This window comes from Myodes glareolus, chromosome 13, assembly GCF_982192425.1.
Source record: "Myodes glareolus chromosome 13, mMyoGla1.1, whole genome shotgun sequence".
Taxonomy (NCBI): Eukaryota; Metazoa; Chordata; class Mammalia; order Rodentia; family Cricetidae; genus Myodes; species Myodes glareolus.
The window spans coordinates 55,478,451-55,492,004 of record NC_142038.1 but is presented as its reverse complement, the minus strand read 5'-3'; the positions used below and the strand labels follow the sequence as shown (position 1 = coordinate 55,492,004).

The window sequence follows — 13,554 nt, the reverse complement described above, 5'->3', positions numbered from 1 at the left end:
AAATATCCGTACAATAAATTAAAAATATACATTAGGTTTCATTATTAATTAAATTGTACATGACTGTCATATGGCCATATACTCATTAATTTATTTTTTAACAGAATAGGATATGGCAAAGAGATCAGAGAGATATGCGGGCCATTCAGCCGGATGCAGGTTATTATAATGATGTAAGTATAAGTTCTATAATACTAGCTTAATGAGAACCTCCTTGTAAACCTCAAAGCATGTGAGTTCAGGGTTAAGGTTGTCTTGAGTTCTTTCTTTTTTATAGTTAACATATTTCCAAAAGTGTATGTAGTATTTACCTTGATTTAATATTGTCTCAACTTAAATATTCCTTTAATTTTAATGATGAATAAACTTTGGGGATGGGCAAAAGCAATGTAGAAAGGTTAAACAACTTCAGAGTCTTTTAATAGAAAAATTAATTTTAAATTTGGGGTTCTGCAAACATGCTTTGCTGTATTGACTTGGAGAAGTAATTTAGGAAATCTGATGCTTAAACAGATGTTGAAATTAAGTTCTAGATTATTACTAATAGTTGTTTAACTTCTTATCTTAGTTTTCTTTTAACTAATGTAGACTACTTTTAATCTCCTAAAAGTTTTGGAAAGTTACCTTGAAGTTTTCTTTAGATGTTGAAATAGTTACCTTGCTATGTACCTTGTTTCTTCTCTGTGTGTTATCTGGTGTTTTTAAAAACTCAATATTCTTTTTTTTGATAGCTGGTTCCACCTATAGGAATGTTGAATAATCCTATGAATGCAGTCACAACAAAATTTGTTAGAACATCAACAAACAAAGTAAAATGCCCAGTATTTGTTGTGAGGGTAAGTATTCTGTTAGATATTTTTTTTAAAAAATTAATTCTTAGTTTTACAAATGTATTTGGCAAGGTTGGGAAATTTGGCACATGTCTTTAATCCCAGAAGCAGGAGGATCTCTGTGAGTTCAAGGCCAGCCTGATCTACATAGTTCCAGAATAACCAGGACTACATAGAGAGACTCACAGTTTTACTTTGAAATCCATTTTTTTATCCATTTGTGCACTGAGGATAATGTGCTTTGAGTTGTTTTTCATCATGTTATAGAATCCTGGAATATGTAGCATTTCATACTGCAGCAGGTCTCAGGATAGTCCTTGAGTAGAGAAGATTTTGTTGCTGTTGAAAAAACAGCATCCTAAAGTGAATAAAAAGCTGTCAGGTTTTGATTGGAAATGATGTTTTAGGACAGCTAAAAATTATGATATATCATCATACTTAATAGCTCTGTGAAGGTTCCCAGTAGTTTCTTTCGAATTATAAAATACAGTTTTATAGTCAGGAAGATAGTCACTTGCTTTATATTTTGAAGGGATTTTGCAGTAAAAGGTTTTTTTCCATATCGACCAGACATTCAGTTCATATTCCTACAGATGATAGTGTAATAATTTCTTTTTATTTCATTTCTTTTCTTCTTCCATCTTTTTAATTTTTTTTTTTAGAATTTATTATTATTATTATTGTTTGGATTTTCAAGACACAGTTTCTTTGTATAGCAGTCCTAATTGTTCTGGAATTAGCTTTTGTAGTTCGGGCTGGCCTTAATTTGCCTGCCTCTGCTCCCAAGTGCTGGGATTAAAGGCATGCACCACCACTGCCAAGCAAGAATTTTTTGTTTTGTTTTTTGTTTCCTGAGATAAGTTTCTCTGTATAGCCCTGGTTGTCCTGGAACTTGCTCTGTAGAACAGGCTGGCCTCAAACTCAAGACATCCTCCTGCTTCTGCCTCCCAAGTGCTGGAATTAAAAATGTGCACCACTGCTGACTGGATTAATTTTATATTAAATGATGTCTATACGTGCATGTCTCTAATCATATTAGTGGAGGTGTCTTTGGAGGCTAGAAAAGGGCATCCAATCCTTTGGAGCTGGAAATTACAGGTTGGTAGCTGCTTTATGTGGATGCTGGCAGCCAGACTCAGGCCTCTGTGAAATTAGCATATTCTTTTAATCATTGAGCAAGTTCTTAAACTCCCTTGTATAGTTGTTTGTTTGTTTGTTTTAACTCTTTGCTCTTTGGGGGCCCACCACCCAGATCCCAGATAAATACATGAAGGCTTATTCTTATGCTTATGAATGCCTGGCTTTATAATGGTTTGTTTTTAGCCAGTTTTTCTTAAATTATCCCATTTCCCTTTTGCCTCTGGGCTTTTAATTTCTCTATTCTCTATTCTTTTCTTTCCTTTCTCTGTGACTAGTTGTGTGGTTGGGTGGTTGGCCCCTGGTATCTTCCTCTTTTCCTTTTTTGCTCCTCTCTCTGTTCTTCTAGTTATTCTCTCTGCCTGCCAGCCCTGCCTATCTTTTCTCCTACCTAGCTATTGACCGTTCTGCTCTTTATTAGACCAATTAGGTATAAAACAGGCAAAGCAACACAGTTTTATAGAGGTAAACAGATGCAACACATCTTTGCATCATTAAACAAATATTCTACAGCATAAACGAATGGAACACATATTATCTAATATTCCACAACACCCTTGTTTTTTATTTTATTTTTAAACTTAATTATTGTATGTATATGGGGGGGCGGGCTCTCCCCTATGGTGTATATGTGGCGATCAGGATCACCAATGGAGTTGTGTCTCTTCTTTGACCTTTATGTGGGTTTTAGGAGTTGAGCTCACATTGTCAGAATTCTCTGGAGCTATAGTTAACAGGTGGTTGTGAACTATGTGATGTTGGTGTTGGGAACCAAACTCTGGTCCTCTGAATGAGCTGCAAACACTGAACTGCTGAGTCATTCTCCAGCACTTTATTATCCTTTTGTAATACAGAAAACCTTTCTGAAATGGAGCCTGTACATCTTGTATCTGTATTTTTATTTTCTCCCTTTAATACTAAGGATAGAACCTAGGACCTTACATATGTTCTGAATTACATCCTTAGCCTCCCACCCCTTAAGAACAAACCAAACAACAATAAACCTCATGCTAGTTTTGAACTCATCTTGTATGTAGCCTAGGCTGCCCTAGAACTCTTGGTCCCCTTTCACCTTGTCCATGTGGTAGATAAGTTTTCTTTGGAGATCGAGGTATGAGATCTTAGCAATTTGTGTGTATTAGAGACATAGTCTGTTGAAAGGTTATTAAGAAATACTGTATTTACAGTTTGGTTTGTTATAGAATTGATAGGGTTGGGATCATAGCAAATAACAAAATCTAGAAAGATTAAGAGCACTTTTCAGAATCATCAGAATGATGTTTTATTGATAAAGCAATAAAGATCCAAATGGCCATACATTATTTGCGCCATTTTCCAGATAAACTGTATTTTATCTATTTTATCATGTTTCTTTAAAAACATCTATCTTTTAAGCATTTATTTATTTATTACATATACATATGACAGAAGAAGACACCAGATCTCATTACAGATAGTTGTGAGCCACCATGTAGTTGCTGGGAATTGAATTCTGGAAGAGCAGCCTCTCCAGCTCCCAAGCAGACCTATTTTTGCACTGTCAGTTTTTGCTTAGGATAATAGGATTGTGCTGACCTGCTTTGTATTAATATCCTTTATGAACAATGAGTGAAGTTGAAAAAAAAAGAAAAAATAAATTAGACACATACACAGACAAGTACTTAATTATCGGTTTGTCCATCCGTTCATCTGTCTGTCCATCTATCCATCCATTTTGTGACAGGGTCTTATTATATAGCCCTGACTGGCTTGTAACTCATTGTGTAGACCAGACTGGCCTTAAGTTCACTGACATCTTCCCGCTTCTGCCTCAATAGTACTGGGATTATGATGTCACCATGCTTGGAAAAATATTTTATTTTTTAATGATTTTTTTTCAAGGCAACGTTTCTCTGTGGAGCCCTGGCTGTCCTGGAAATCACCCCACTCTGTAGAACAGGCTAGCATTGAACTCACAGACATCTGCCTTCCTCTACCTCCTGAGTTCTGGAATTAAAGGCATGCACCATTATGCTTGGCCATACGTTCTATTTTTGTGTGATTAGCAAGTGTGTCACAAGCTTAGTGATTATTTTTGCGTGATTAGCAAGTATGTCACAAGCTGTGACATTTAAATAATCCTATAGTGTTTGTTCTAATGTATTAAGGCTTTTCTTTTTTTGAGATAGGTTCTTGGTATTGAGCCCTGACTGGCCTGGTGTCCACTGCGTAGCCCAGTCTAACCTTGAATTCTCAGCATCTTCCTATGTTAGCCTCCTGAGTGCTAGGGTTCTTAATATAGATCATCATTACTGGCAGTGTTGATTCTTGTTTTGTTTTTTTAAAAAATAATGCAGCCTGAGGCTTGGCATTGAATTTAGAAGAGCATAAAATAACTCCCAGAGATCTACCTGCCTCTGCTTCCAGGCTTTTTTTTGCGGGGGGGGGGTGTAAGGTCTCACATAGGCCAGGAATTCTAATTCTAAGCTTTGCTGTGTATCAAAGGATGACCTTGACTAATAATAATAATTATCATTATTTTTATTATTATATGCCTTGGTGTTTTCCTACATGCATGTCAGTGTGAGGGTATCAGATCCTCTGGAACTGGAATTACAGACAGTTGTGAGCTGCCATGTGGGTGCTGGGAATTGAACCTTAGTTCTCTGGAAGAGCAGGCTATGCTCTTAACCAATTAGCCTTCTCTCTAGCCTCAACTTTGAGCTTTTGATTTTATTCCTCTATCTCTTGATTGCTAGAATTACAGGCACTGTACCACTATGCCTAGTTTATTTGGTGTTGGGATCAAACTTGGGGGGCCTAGTGTTTTCTAGGCAAATATTCTAACATCACTAGCTTCTCTCCTTTTAAAGAATATTTAGTTGTAGGGAAAGTTTGATATTTTTAATGTTCTTAATGTAATAATTGTTACTGTTTTGCTTGTGGAGGAAGGGGTATTTTATTTTTGAGACAAGGACAAAGTCTCACTATATTGTCCTAGCTGGCCTAGAACTTGCTATCCAGACCATGTTGGTCCTGAACTCATAAAGATCTTTTGCCTTTGCCACCCAAGTGCTTGGGATTAAAAAGTACGTGCCACATGCCTGGCTATTCTTTATTTAGCTATTTATTTGTTTTTATTTACTTATTTTTGGAAGCAAGGTTTCTCTGTAGCCCTGGCTGTGTAGACCAGGCTGATCTTCAACTCAGAGATCTTCTTGCCTCTGCCTCTGGAGTGCTGGAATAAAAGGTGTGTGCCACCACCACCTGGCTGACTGGCTTTCTCTGTCTTGTCTTGTCGTCTTGTCTTGTCTGTCTGTCTGTCTGTCTGTCTGTCTCTTCCTCTCTCTCCCTCCCTCTGTCCCTCCCTCCATCCGTTCTTCTCTCCCTCCCTCCTTTTCTCTCTCCCTGCCTCCCTTCCTCCCTTTTTTCTTTTCTAATTCAGTTCAGTGTCTCATGCAGACCTGAAGTGTGATCTTGAACTTGGCATCCTGCCTCTGCCTCCCAGTGCTGTGCTTCTGGGCCTTTGCCACAGAGCTGATTTTATTTTTTGAGGTGAAGTCTTTTGAGGTTGGCCTCAAACTCTAGTGATCCTTGTACATCCAGCTCTCAAGTGCTTTATAATGCATATACCACCACACTGATTATTTTATCTCTATCTCTATCTGTCCATCTATCCATCCATCCATCCATCCATCCATCCATCCATCCATCCATCCATCTGACAGTCGGAACAGCAATTGAAAGATTTCTTTATTTTTCGTTCAGTCATTTGAACTTTTCTGGTGACTGCCTACCTTATTTATATTAGTCTATTAAGTAGCTAGATAAAAGTGAAATTTTTACATTTTATGATTTAACTTGCTTTTTAAGTACATAGGGGTATTCATAATACATCTCTTTAAATTTAGCTAATGAACCACTGTTAGTGTTTTCCTTGCACTATGTGATGCAAGCTCTTTTTTCAAAATACACTTGCTTAAAAACGTACATTAACTATAAAACTTAGTGTTGGCTGCTTTATTTTGATTATTTGATATTTTATGAATAAATTCTGTGGACTGGCGAGATACTCAGCAATTAAGAACACTTTCAGCTTTTTTAGAGGACTTGAGTTCAGTTCCCTACACCCACATTCTGAAACTGACGACAACTGCCTGTAACTCTCGCTCAACCTACACACACACACACACACACACATAAAACCAAACCAAGCAAGCAAAACCGCCTTTGAAAATATTTTTGAAATTATTGAAGTTGCATGACGTGCTTGTGTTTACCCTGTCTTCCTTTTCCTTCCCCAGTGGACTCCAGAAGGAAGACGATTGGTCACTGGAGCTTCTAGTGGAGAGTTCACCTTGTGGAATGGGCTGACTTTCAACTTTGAAACCATATTGCAGGTAATAGGAACCACCAGATGGTAGCTCCTCTAAAAACTTGAGGGCATAGTCAACTTCATTGGCAGTATAAAACTTAACAATTGGACAGTTTACTGCTCTGAGTTAATAGAGTTTCCTATCAGCTTCAGCCATATATTCCCTTAAAGAAAAACTTAAAATTGTTTTCTATTTTTACAGGCTCATGATAGCCCTGTGAGGGCCATGACTTGGTCACATAATGACATGTGGATGTTGACAGCAGATCATGGAGGATATGTGAAATATTGGCAATCCAACATGAACAACGTCAAGATGTTCCAGGCACATAAGGAGGCGATTAGAGAGGCCAGGTTTATACACAATATACCATTTTCTGTAGTCCCTATTGTCATGGTTAAATTACTCTCTAAGTGTATTCTGGGTGCAGAGATGCATGGGCTCTCTCAGATTCTGGGAAACTTTCCGCACCTTATGAACACGATATTTCTCTTTGTTTTCACACATTCACCATTTTGCTGGCACCTTTCTGAAGTAGTTTTGTCCTGGTATCAGCCTTTGCAATATGTTAGAGATGTATTGTCTGCCACATTTTGCACTGGTTTTCTCTTTTTATTTATGGTTAATAATGTGTATACGTTATTCCTTTTTATTATCTACTGTGTAAGACAAGAATATTCCAAATAAAGAATTCAGTCTTTAATTATACAACTGAATAAAATCTAAAGCCTACAGAAATCACCTTCAGAATCCACACAAAAGTCAAGGAAAAAAAGAGGCTTAAGTGAAGACCTGGTTGGCTTGGTTCTGCCACGACTTCAAAAAGAAAGAAAGTATAGGACTAAAAACCTCACAGATAACTCTGGACGTGGCAAACATTAACGGATTAATGAATGGGTTCTTCATGCTTTGCAGCTGTAAGCAGACCTTTGTCAAAGAAGACTCTAGGACTTTTCTTCTGATTCACTGTTGATAACATGACTTATGCAAATGTATGAGTGGAGTTAAAACATTTTCAGTGAGTTGTATGTTTTTACATAACAGTGAGAAATGTATAGTAAACCGGGGGAAAGAGTTTCAAAAAGAAGCCTGAAGAATTGCTGCAGCCTCAGAATAAAGCTAAGCAGCATTCTTTTAAGGTCGTGCCATCTACATGCGGGAAGAGGTTGACTTTAGAAACACCATTGGAAGTCACTGTTTCTCCTTTCAGAATCCACAGAACTTGTTGCATATATATGTTTCTGCTTTGTAGACTTGACCTCAGTGTTGTGCTCATCATTTTTTCACCTTTAGCCATTCAGAAGTTCAAGGGAGTTCATACAGTTCATTGAAAATCTTGATGGTTTTTCACAGCCAGGAAGAAAACTGGCTCCCTCTTGTGTAGCAGTCATTGGCTTTAAAAATATCTGGTGTATATTTTAAGTTTTCCTCCAGAGGTACAACATTCATGGGATTACTTTACACCTGGAAGAAGGCATGCGGTTTTCACGAGCCTTTTAAATAAGTGAGAAACATGGTATATAAGGATGCTGTTTTAGCCTATCAGTTTTGAAGTTTAAGTGTCTGAGGCAGAAACTGATGCTCATGTTTTGAGCAGTATTACTCTGTGGCTTAAATGATTATATGTAGAAATACTGTTAAGAGTAGAGTACATGTAGTTTCACAGTTAAGGCAGCTCCCCATGATTTGTTGGTACAGGAAATATACTAAAAGGAGCACAGGTAATGATAGGACTAGTAATGCACTGAGAAGTTCTCTAAATATTGATGGAAAACTGGAAAGAAAAACCCCCTATTCTTTTGAAGTCTTTTGATGAGATGCATATGTTAGCTGACTCCATTCTCTTTAAGGGCTTCTTCACTGGATACATCCTTCTCCTGTTTATAATACAGCAGTGTTTTTATTTTTCCCTGTCTGAGAAGCATGGATGATCTGTTAAATGCTGACCTCTTTCCCCTGCTGTGTGTCTTCATGTAACAGTTTCTCACCCACGGATAATAAATTTGCTACATGCTCTGATGACGGCACTGTTAGAATCTGGGATTTTCTTCGTTGCCATGAGGAAAGAATTCTCCGAGGTATGTGTACTAACAGTACTGATTGAAATACTTAAATAGGGAAGGCATTTGTGGTTAAGTCATCACAATACACTATATCTACTTGTATCTCCATTAAAGTATTTTTTTATACATTCACCATCTCTGTCAAGACACAGCTGTTCTCTAGTTTGCATTCATTTTTTAAATTTTAACTCATAGTAACTTCACTCTCTTTGAATTCTTTCAGTTGCAAATTAAATACAAGCTTTCCCTTTTCTCCATCACTTCCTTATCTTTGTCTTTTAGGGAAGTACTCTTTACTGCCATAGACATTTCAAAAAATAGCTCACATATTCATGACAGCTCTTGTACAGGTAACAAATTATCTGATGAAACAGGGTTATTAGTAGCTGTATGTACTCACCCCCCTTTTGAGAAAGGTTCTTATTGTGAAGATTAAGCTGGCCTGGAACTTGCTGTATAGCCCACATTAGCCTGGAACTTATAGTTCTTAGTCCTTGTCCAGTCTCCCAATTCTGAGAGTGCAGATGTGCTTCATTGCAACTGGCTTACTTGAAATTTGTAGATTATTTCACTTTGTATAGTGGGGCTGTTACCACCCTTTATGTGAATTCTGAGGTACTAGAATTTGCTAATTAGCTGTGTCTTATATATCCTTAGTGCAAACATTATAATAAAACCATTTGTACTTCTAAGTACTTGGTTTATTATTCACTAGGAACGTAATATTTTCAAGTGTTTAATTTCAACCTCTACTAGTTTACAAACTGACCTTTGCCTCCTCCATGCCCTTGATTCCAGAAACCCTCAGAAGTAAAATCATGGGAAATGGAAATTAAGGGTGGAGAATGGGTACCAAAGATAACATTTATCAAGACATTATGATTCAGAGATTTTCCTTCATGTTACAGAGTCAGCAGTAAGTTGTCTTGGAATTGTAAATTTCCTACTACTGGTAAGATACTTTAACATGCCAGATATTGTTGTGCATACCCTTTACTCCTGGGAGAGGCAGGTAATCTCTGTGAGTTCCATGTTAGCCTGGTCTACATAGGTGGTTCCAGACCAGCCAGCAGTGTATAGTGAAACCCTGTCTCAGAATAAAGCAAACAAACAAAACTAAACTAAAAAATTAAAAAAATAAATTCCAGCCAGTATCATTGAATGTATTTTCACATTGTCTTGGATCCGTGTCCAGTTGTGCATTGCCACAGCTAGTGTGAGGGTCCTGTTGGTACCTGTCAAATTGAGGGGCATGGCATATGCACTGTGAAGATCATGACACCATGCAACTTAAGAATGAGGGAGACTCATTTATGGAAGAGTACCATGACCCAGAAGACTTAAATGACTTGTTGAAAAATAATAGGTTCAATGCCATAACTAGAATCTTAACCACTTGACTTTCATCCTCATTGTACACTTATGTTGGCTCTTTCCTCACTGTTCTTAGAAATATTAGGTGTTAAACAGATATAGGTTAATGTTTTCTAGGTTTAGAAATAAAAATCCTTAGGAATAAAGAAAATTTTTTATTTAAAGTAATCCTGGGAGATTGCAATGACTGACTTTATAATCTGAAATAGAGCAGAATTCTCATATTAGACTGCTCAGCAGTTTGTATTGCAACAATCTTTTGTGTTAACTTCTTTTCACTTTACACAACAGTTCTAGAAGGGCTCTGAGAACAGCCCTGCATGTGCCTGACAGTGTCTGAAATGCACTGTGAGAAGCAGCACTTGATAGTTTTAGATTTGAGTTAAGGTGAACCTTTTTATTATTAATTTTAGTCCCGGTGAATTTAAATAAAGTGGAGCAAGTCTCACATAATCCTTAGATTTTAGATTCCAGTTGCTATTTTCTGTCATTCAGTTTTCTAAATTCTGTGAAATTAAGAGTGTTTCTGTTATACTTGATGGTTGGAGGTCAGATTTACAGTCATTACTGGGAGAATATAAAAGTGTTCATCAAAAATTAGAAGAAAGAACCTGAAGGTAGCTTCTCATGAAAAACATTGGATCCCAAAGCCAAATTGGGACAGGATGAATGTTCCACTTCTAAAACACCAGTTGCCCTGTAATAAGTTAAGTCATGGTCTACCCATACTTACCTGGCAGGCAAGCATACATGCTCCTTTTCTTGTATGTGTCAGGCACTCACTTTGAGAGGCTAGGTGTTTAGAAAAATCAAGAAAACACTATTTGAAGGGAGGTGATGAGCATATATTCTGAGGCTTTAACACATACTTATCCTTTTCTCCATCATCCATAATAAAAACCAAACTTTTTCTCAGATTTTTAGTGATAAAGTATTTGTTGCCTCATGTTTTTCCTTACTGATATCAGGTCTGATTTTTATAATATTCTTCCATTATGTTGGTAATCTGCTTTTCTCCAATTTGCTCTTCCACTTGGGACAAAAAAGAAAACAAAAACATTTAATGCATGGCTATAATCTCAACACTTGTGAGGTGGAACACAGCCTGGACTTTGCAAGACACTTAGAAAGAAAATAAACATCTGTGATCTATTCTGACAGCCAATTAAATATTTAAAAATAACAGTCATGTTTTTTTTTCTCTGAGTTCAGCTTTAAGTACACAGTATTTTTTAGAAGTCACAATACTACAAATACAAAAAGACACAATTTTTCAGTACAAAATTTACAATCCCGCCCCCTCTCCCCCCACCCCGGGTTTTTCAAGACAGAGTTTCTCTGTGTTGCTTTGGAACCTGTCCTGGAACTAACTCTTGTAAACCAGGCTGGCCTCGAACTCGAGAGAAACCTGTTTAAAATGGACATAGAGCAATTGTTGGGAGATTTGCTGTAAAAAAGTATTGCTTGGTTGATTGATAAGTTCATGAAATTGAGTTGGGAACATCTCGTAAATGTCCCTCATATACTGGAGTTATATACATTTATCCTTTTTTTCAAGTAAACAGTGCTTAAAATTTTGTAGGCAAGATATTTTTACAAGCTTTTATCTTCAAAGCAGAGACCAGTGAGTAAACTTAATAATATTTGTTAGAAATACTTTATTGACACAGAAGAGGGAAGAAGACCTGCGACTTTGTCTCTAAAAGCAAAATAAACCTCTTGCTGCCAAGTTGAAAACATGTAATCATTAAGAATGCTAAATTAAATTTTAATGAGAAGCATTAAACTTATAAAAAGAATCTATTCCAGAAATTCACTGCACTTGAAGTTTGTTTTATCTTTTTGGTTTTAGCAATAATAGCTGGCACACTCACCAGGCATAGTGTAAGTACTTACTTTAGCATCATCCATAACCCTTTGGGATAAGAATTGGTTAGCCCCTACTTTACAAATGAATGACACAGTCACTAGGAAGTTAAGTGCACGTGCCGTGCCAGAGATCTTTCATACAGTGTAAGAAGTAGGACTAGGAAGGCAGATTGTTTGGCTTGAGTTTTATTACTGTGTAGCCCAGGGCACATGCTAGGCAAGTAACCCAACCACTGAGCTATAACCCTAACCTTTTATATTTTAAAAGAAATGTCATCATAGATTGTATTCCTGAGCTATGGTGATAGAATTATGAAGTAAAGCTTTTGGTAGGGGAGGAGGGAGAGTGTGGACAGAGGGAACTCCAGTTTATTTTAATACTTTCCTTAAAAACTGTCCCTATAGGTTATAGTGGGGTTTTTTGGGGGCGGGAGTTGTTTGTTTAGTTTAGGTTTTTTTTTTTCAAGACTGGGTTTTTTTTTGTGTGTAGCTCTGGTACCTGTCCTGGAATTTGCTCTGTAGACCAGGCTGGCCTCAAACTCACAGAGATCCACCTGCCTCTGCCTCCTGAGTGCTGGGATTGAAGGTGTGTACCACCACTGCCCAGCAGTTATAATTATTTATGTACCACTTACTGAACCACAGAAACATTAAATCACACTGGATTGTTGAAACAGCAAATGAGTTACAAGATAGCTGCTAAGTTATATAAATGTACAGAAAGGGGTACCTTCCAATAGGGTCCAGAGGAAGTGCCTTGGATTGGGAACAAATCTGTTGGTATGTGCTCACTTAGCATACACTGAGTCTCAGGATCATGCCCCAGTATAGCATGAAATTGAGTTTGTTAGTACCTCTGATCTAGGCAGTGGGAAGGTGAAGGTGATGAGATCAGAAATTCAAGGTCATCTTTGCTACATAGCATTTGTAGACCAGTCTGGGGCAAAGTGGGACTCTGTCTTTAAGAGCAAAGCTAAACCAAACCTGTTTTATAAAATTTTATTTTGCTTTGCTTTAAGAAAGGGTCTTACTACACAGTCCAGGCTAGACTTGTGTTCACTAAGTAGCACTTGCTAGCCTACAAAGAACTCATGGTGTCTTTCCCTACTCACCCTCTAAGGTGCTGGCTCTCTTCAGTATTAGTGCTTAGTGCGAAGAAATGAACCTCCATGTTCACTTCACAGCATAAGAAAAAGAACAGCATTCATATGTTTTTTTTCTTTTTGGTTTTTTCGAGACAGGTTTTCTTTGTGTAGCCTTGCCTGTTTGGGAACTAGCTCTGTTGACTAGACAGAGTTCTGCTTGCTTTTGCCTCTCGGCTGCTGGAATTAAAGGCATGTACCACCATTGCCCAGCAGCATTCATGATAAGTCTTTGTGTATTTTTTTCTTCATTGCTTTCAACTGTAATTTTTACTAAATAAGCTAAAGCCTTCACTACAAAGATATTTTAGTTTAGTAGAAGGTTTTTAAACGGTGTAAAGACATGTTTACAGAGTCTTCAGGGTAAAAATGTGATCTTCATTGTGAGTAATTTACTTATTACTTATCTATAACATTTTATATGGCATTCTACAAAATCCTATTTCTTAAGAGAAAACCACAAACCCTGTTATCTTTGTGACATAGTTTGTATTCTCATCTTGGTTACTTTTCTATTACTATGGGAGAACACCTTGAGGAAGGCACTGATAGAAGAAATTTGGGGGAGAATTTACAGTGTAGTGGGTTAAAGTCTATGACCGTCATTGGGGGAAACATGGCAGCAGCATGCAGGCATAGTGCTGGAGTAGTAGCTGAGCGCTTATGTCTTGAGACACAACAGGCAAGAAAGCTAATGGGAATAGTTTGAGTTTTTTGAACCATCAAAGCCTGTCCCTAGTGACTCATCTCCAGCAAGGCCACATCTTTTAATCCTTTCCAAAAT

General features: G+C 37.3%; 1 protein-coding gene across 3 annotated transcripts in view; it reads left to right on the top strand.

Moving 5' to 3' along the window:
• Wdr33 (WD repeat domain 33) overlaps nt 1–13,554 on the top strand; it is a 115,645-nt gene that overhangs the window by 27,251 nt on the left and 74,840 nt on the right. For all 3 annotated transcript variants that reach the window (XM_048442564.3, XM_085700020.2, XM_048442566.3), the window contains exons 3-7: nt 105–173; nt 732–836; nt 6,251–6,346; nt 6,524–6,675; nt 8,303–8,400. In XM_048442564.3, coding sequence (XP_048298521.3) covers nt 105–173; nt 732–836; nt 6,251–6,346; nt 6,524–6,675; nt 8,303–8,400 — 520 coding nt within the window. The remainder of the gene's footprint in view (nt 1–104; nt 174–731; nt 837–6,250; nt 6,347–6,523; nt 6,676–8,302; nt 8,401–13,554) is intronic.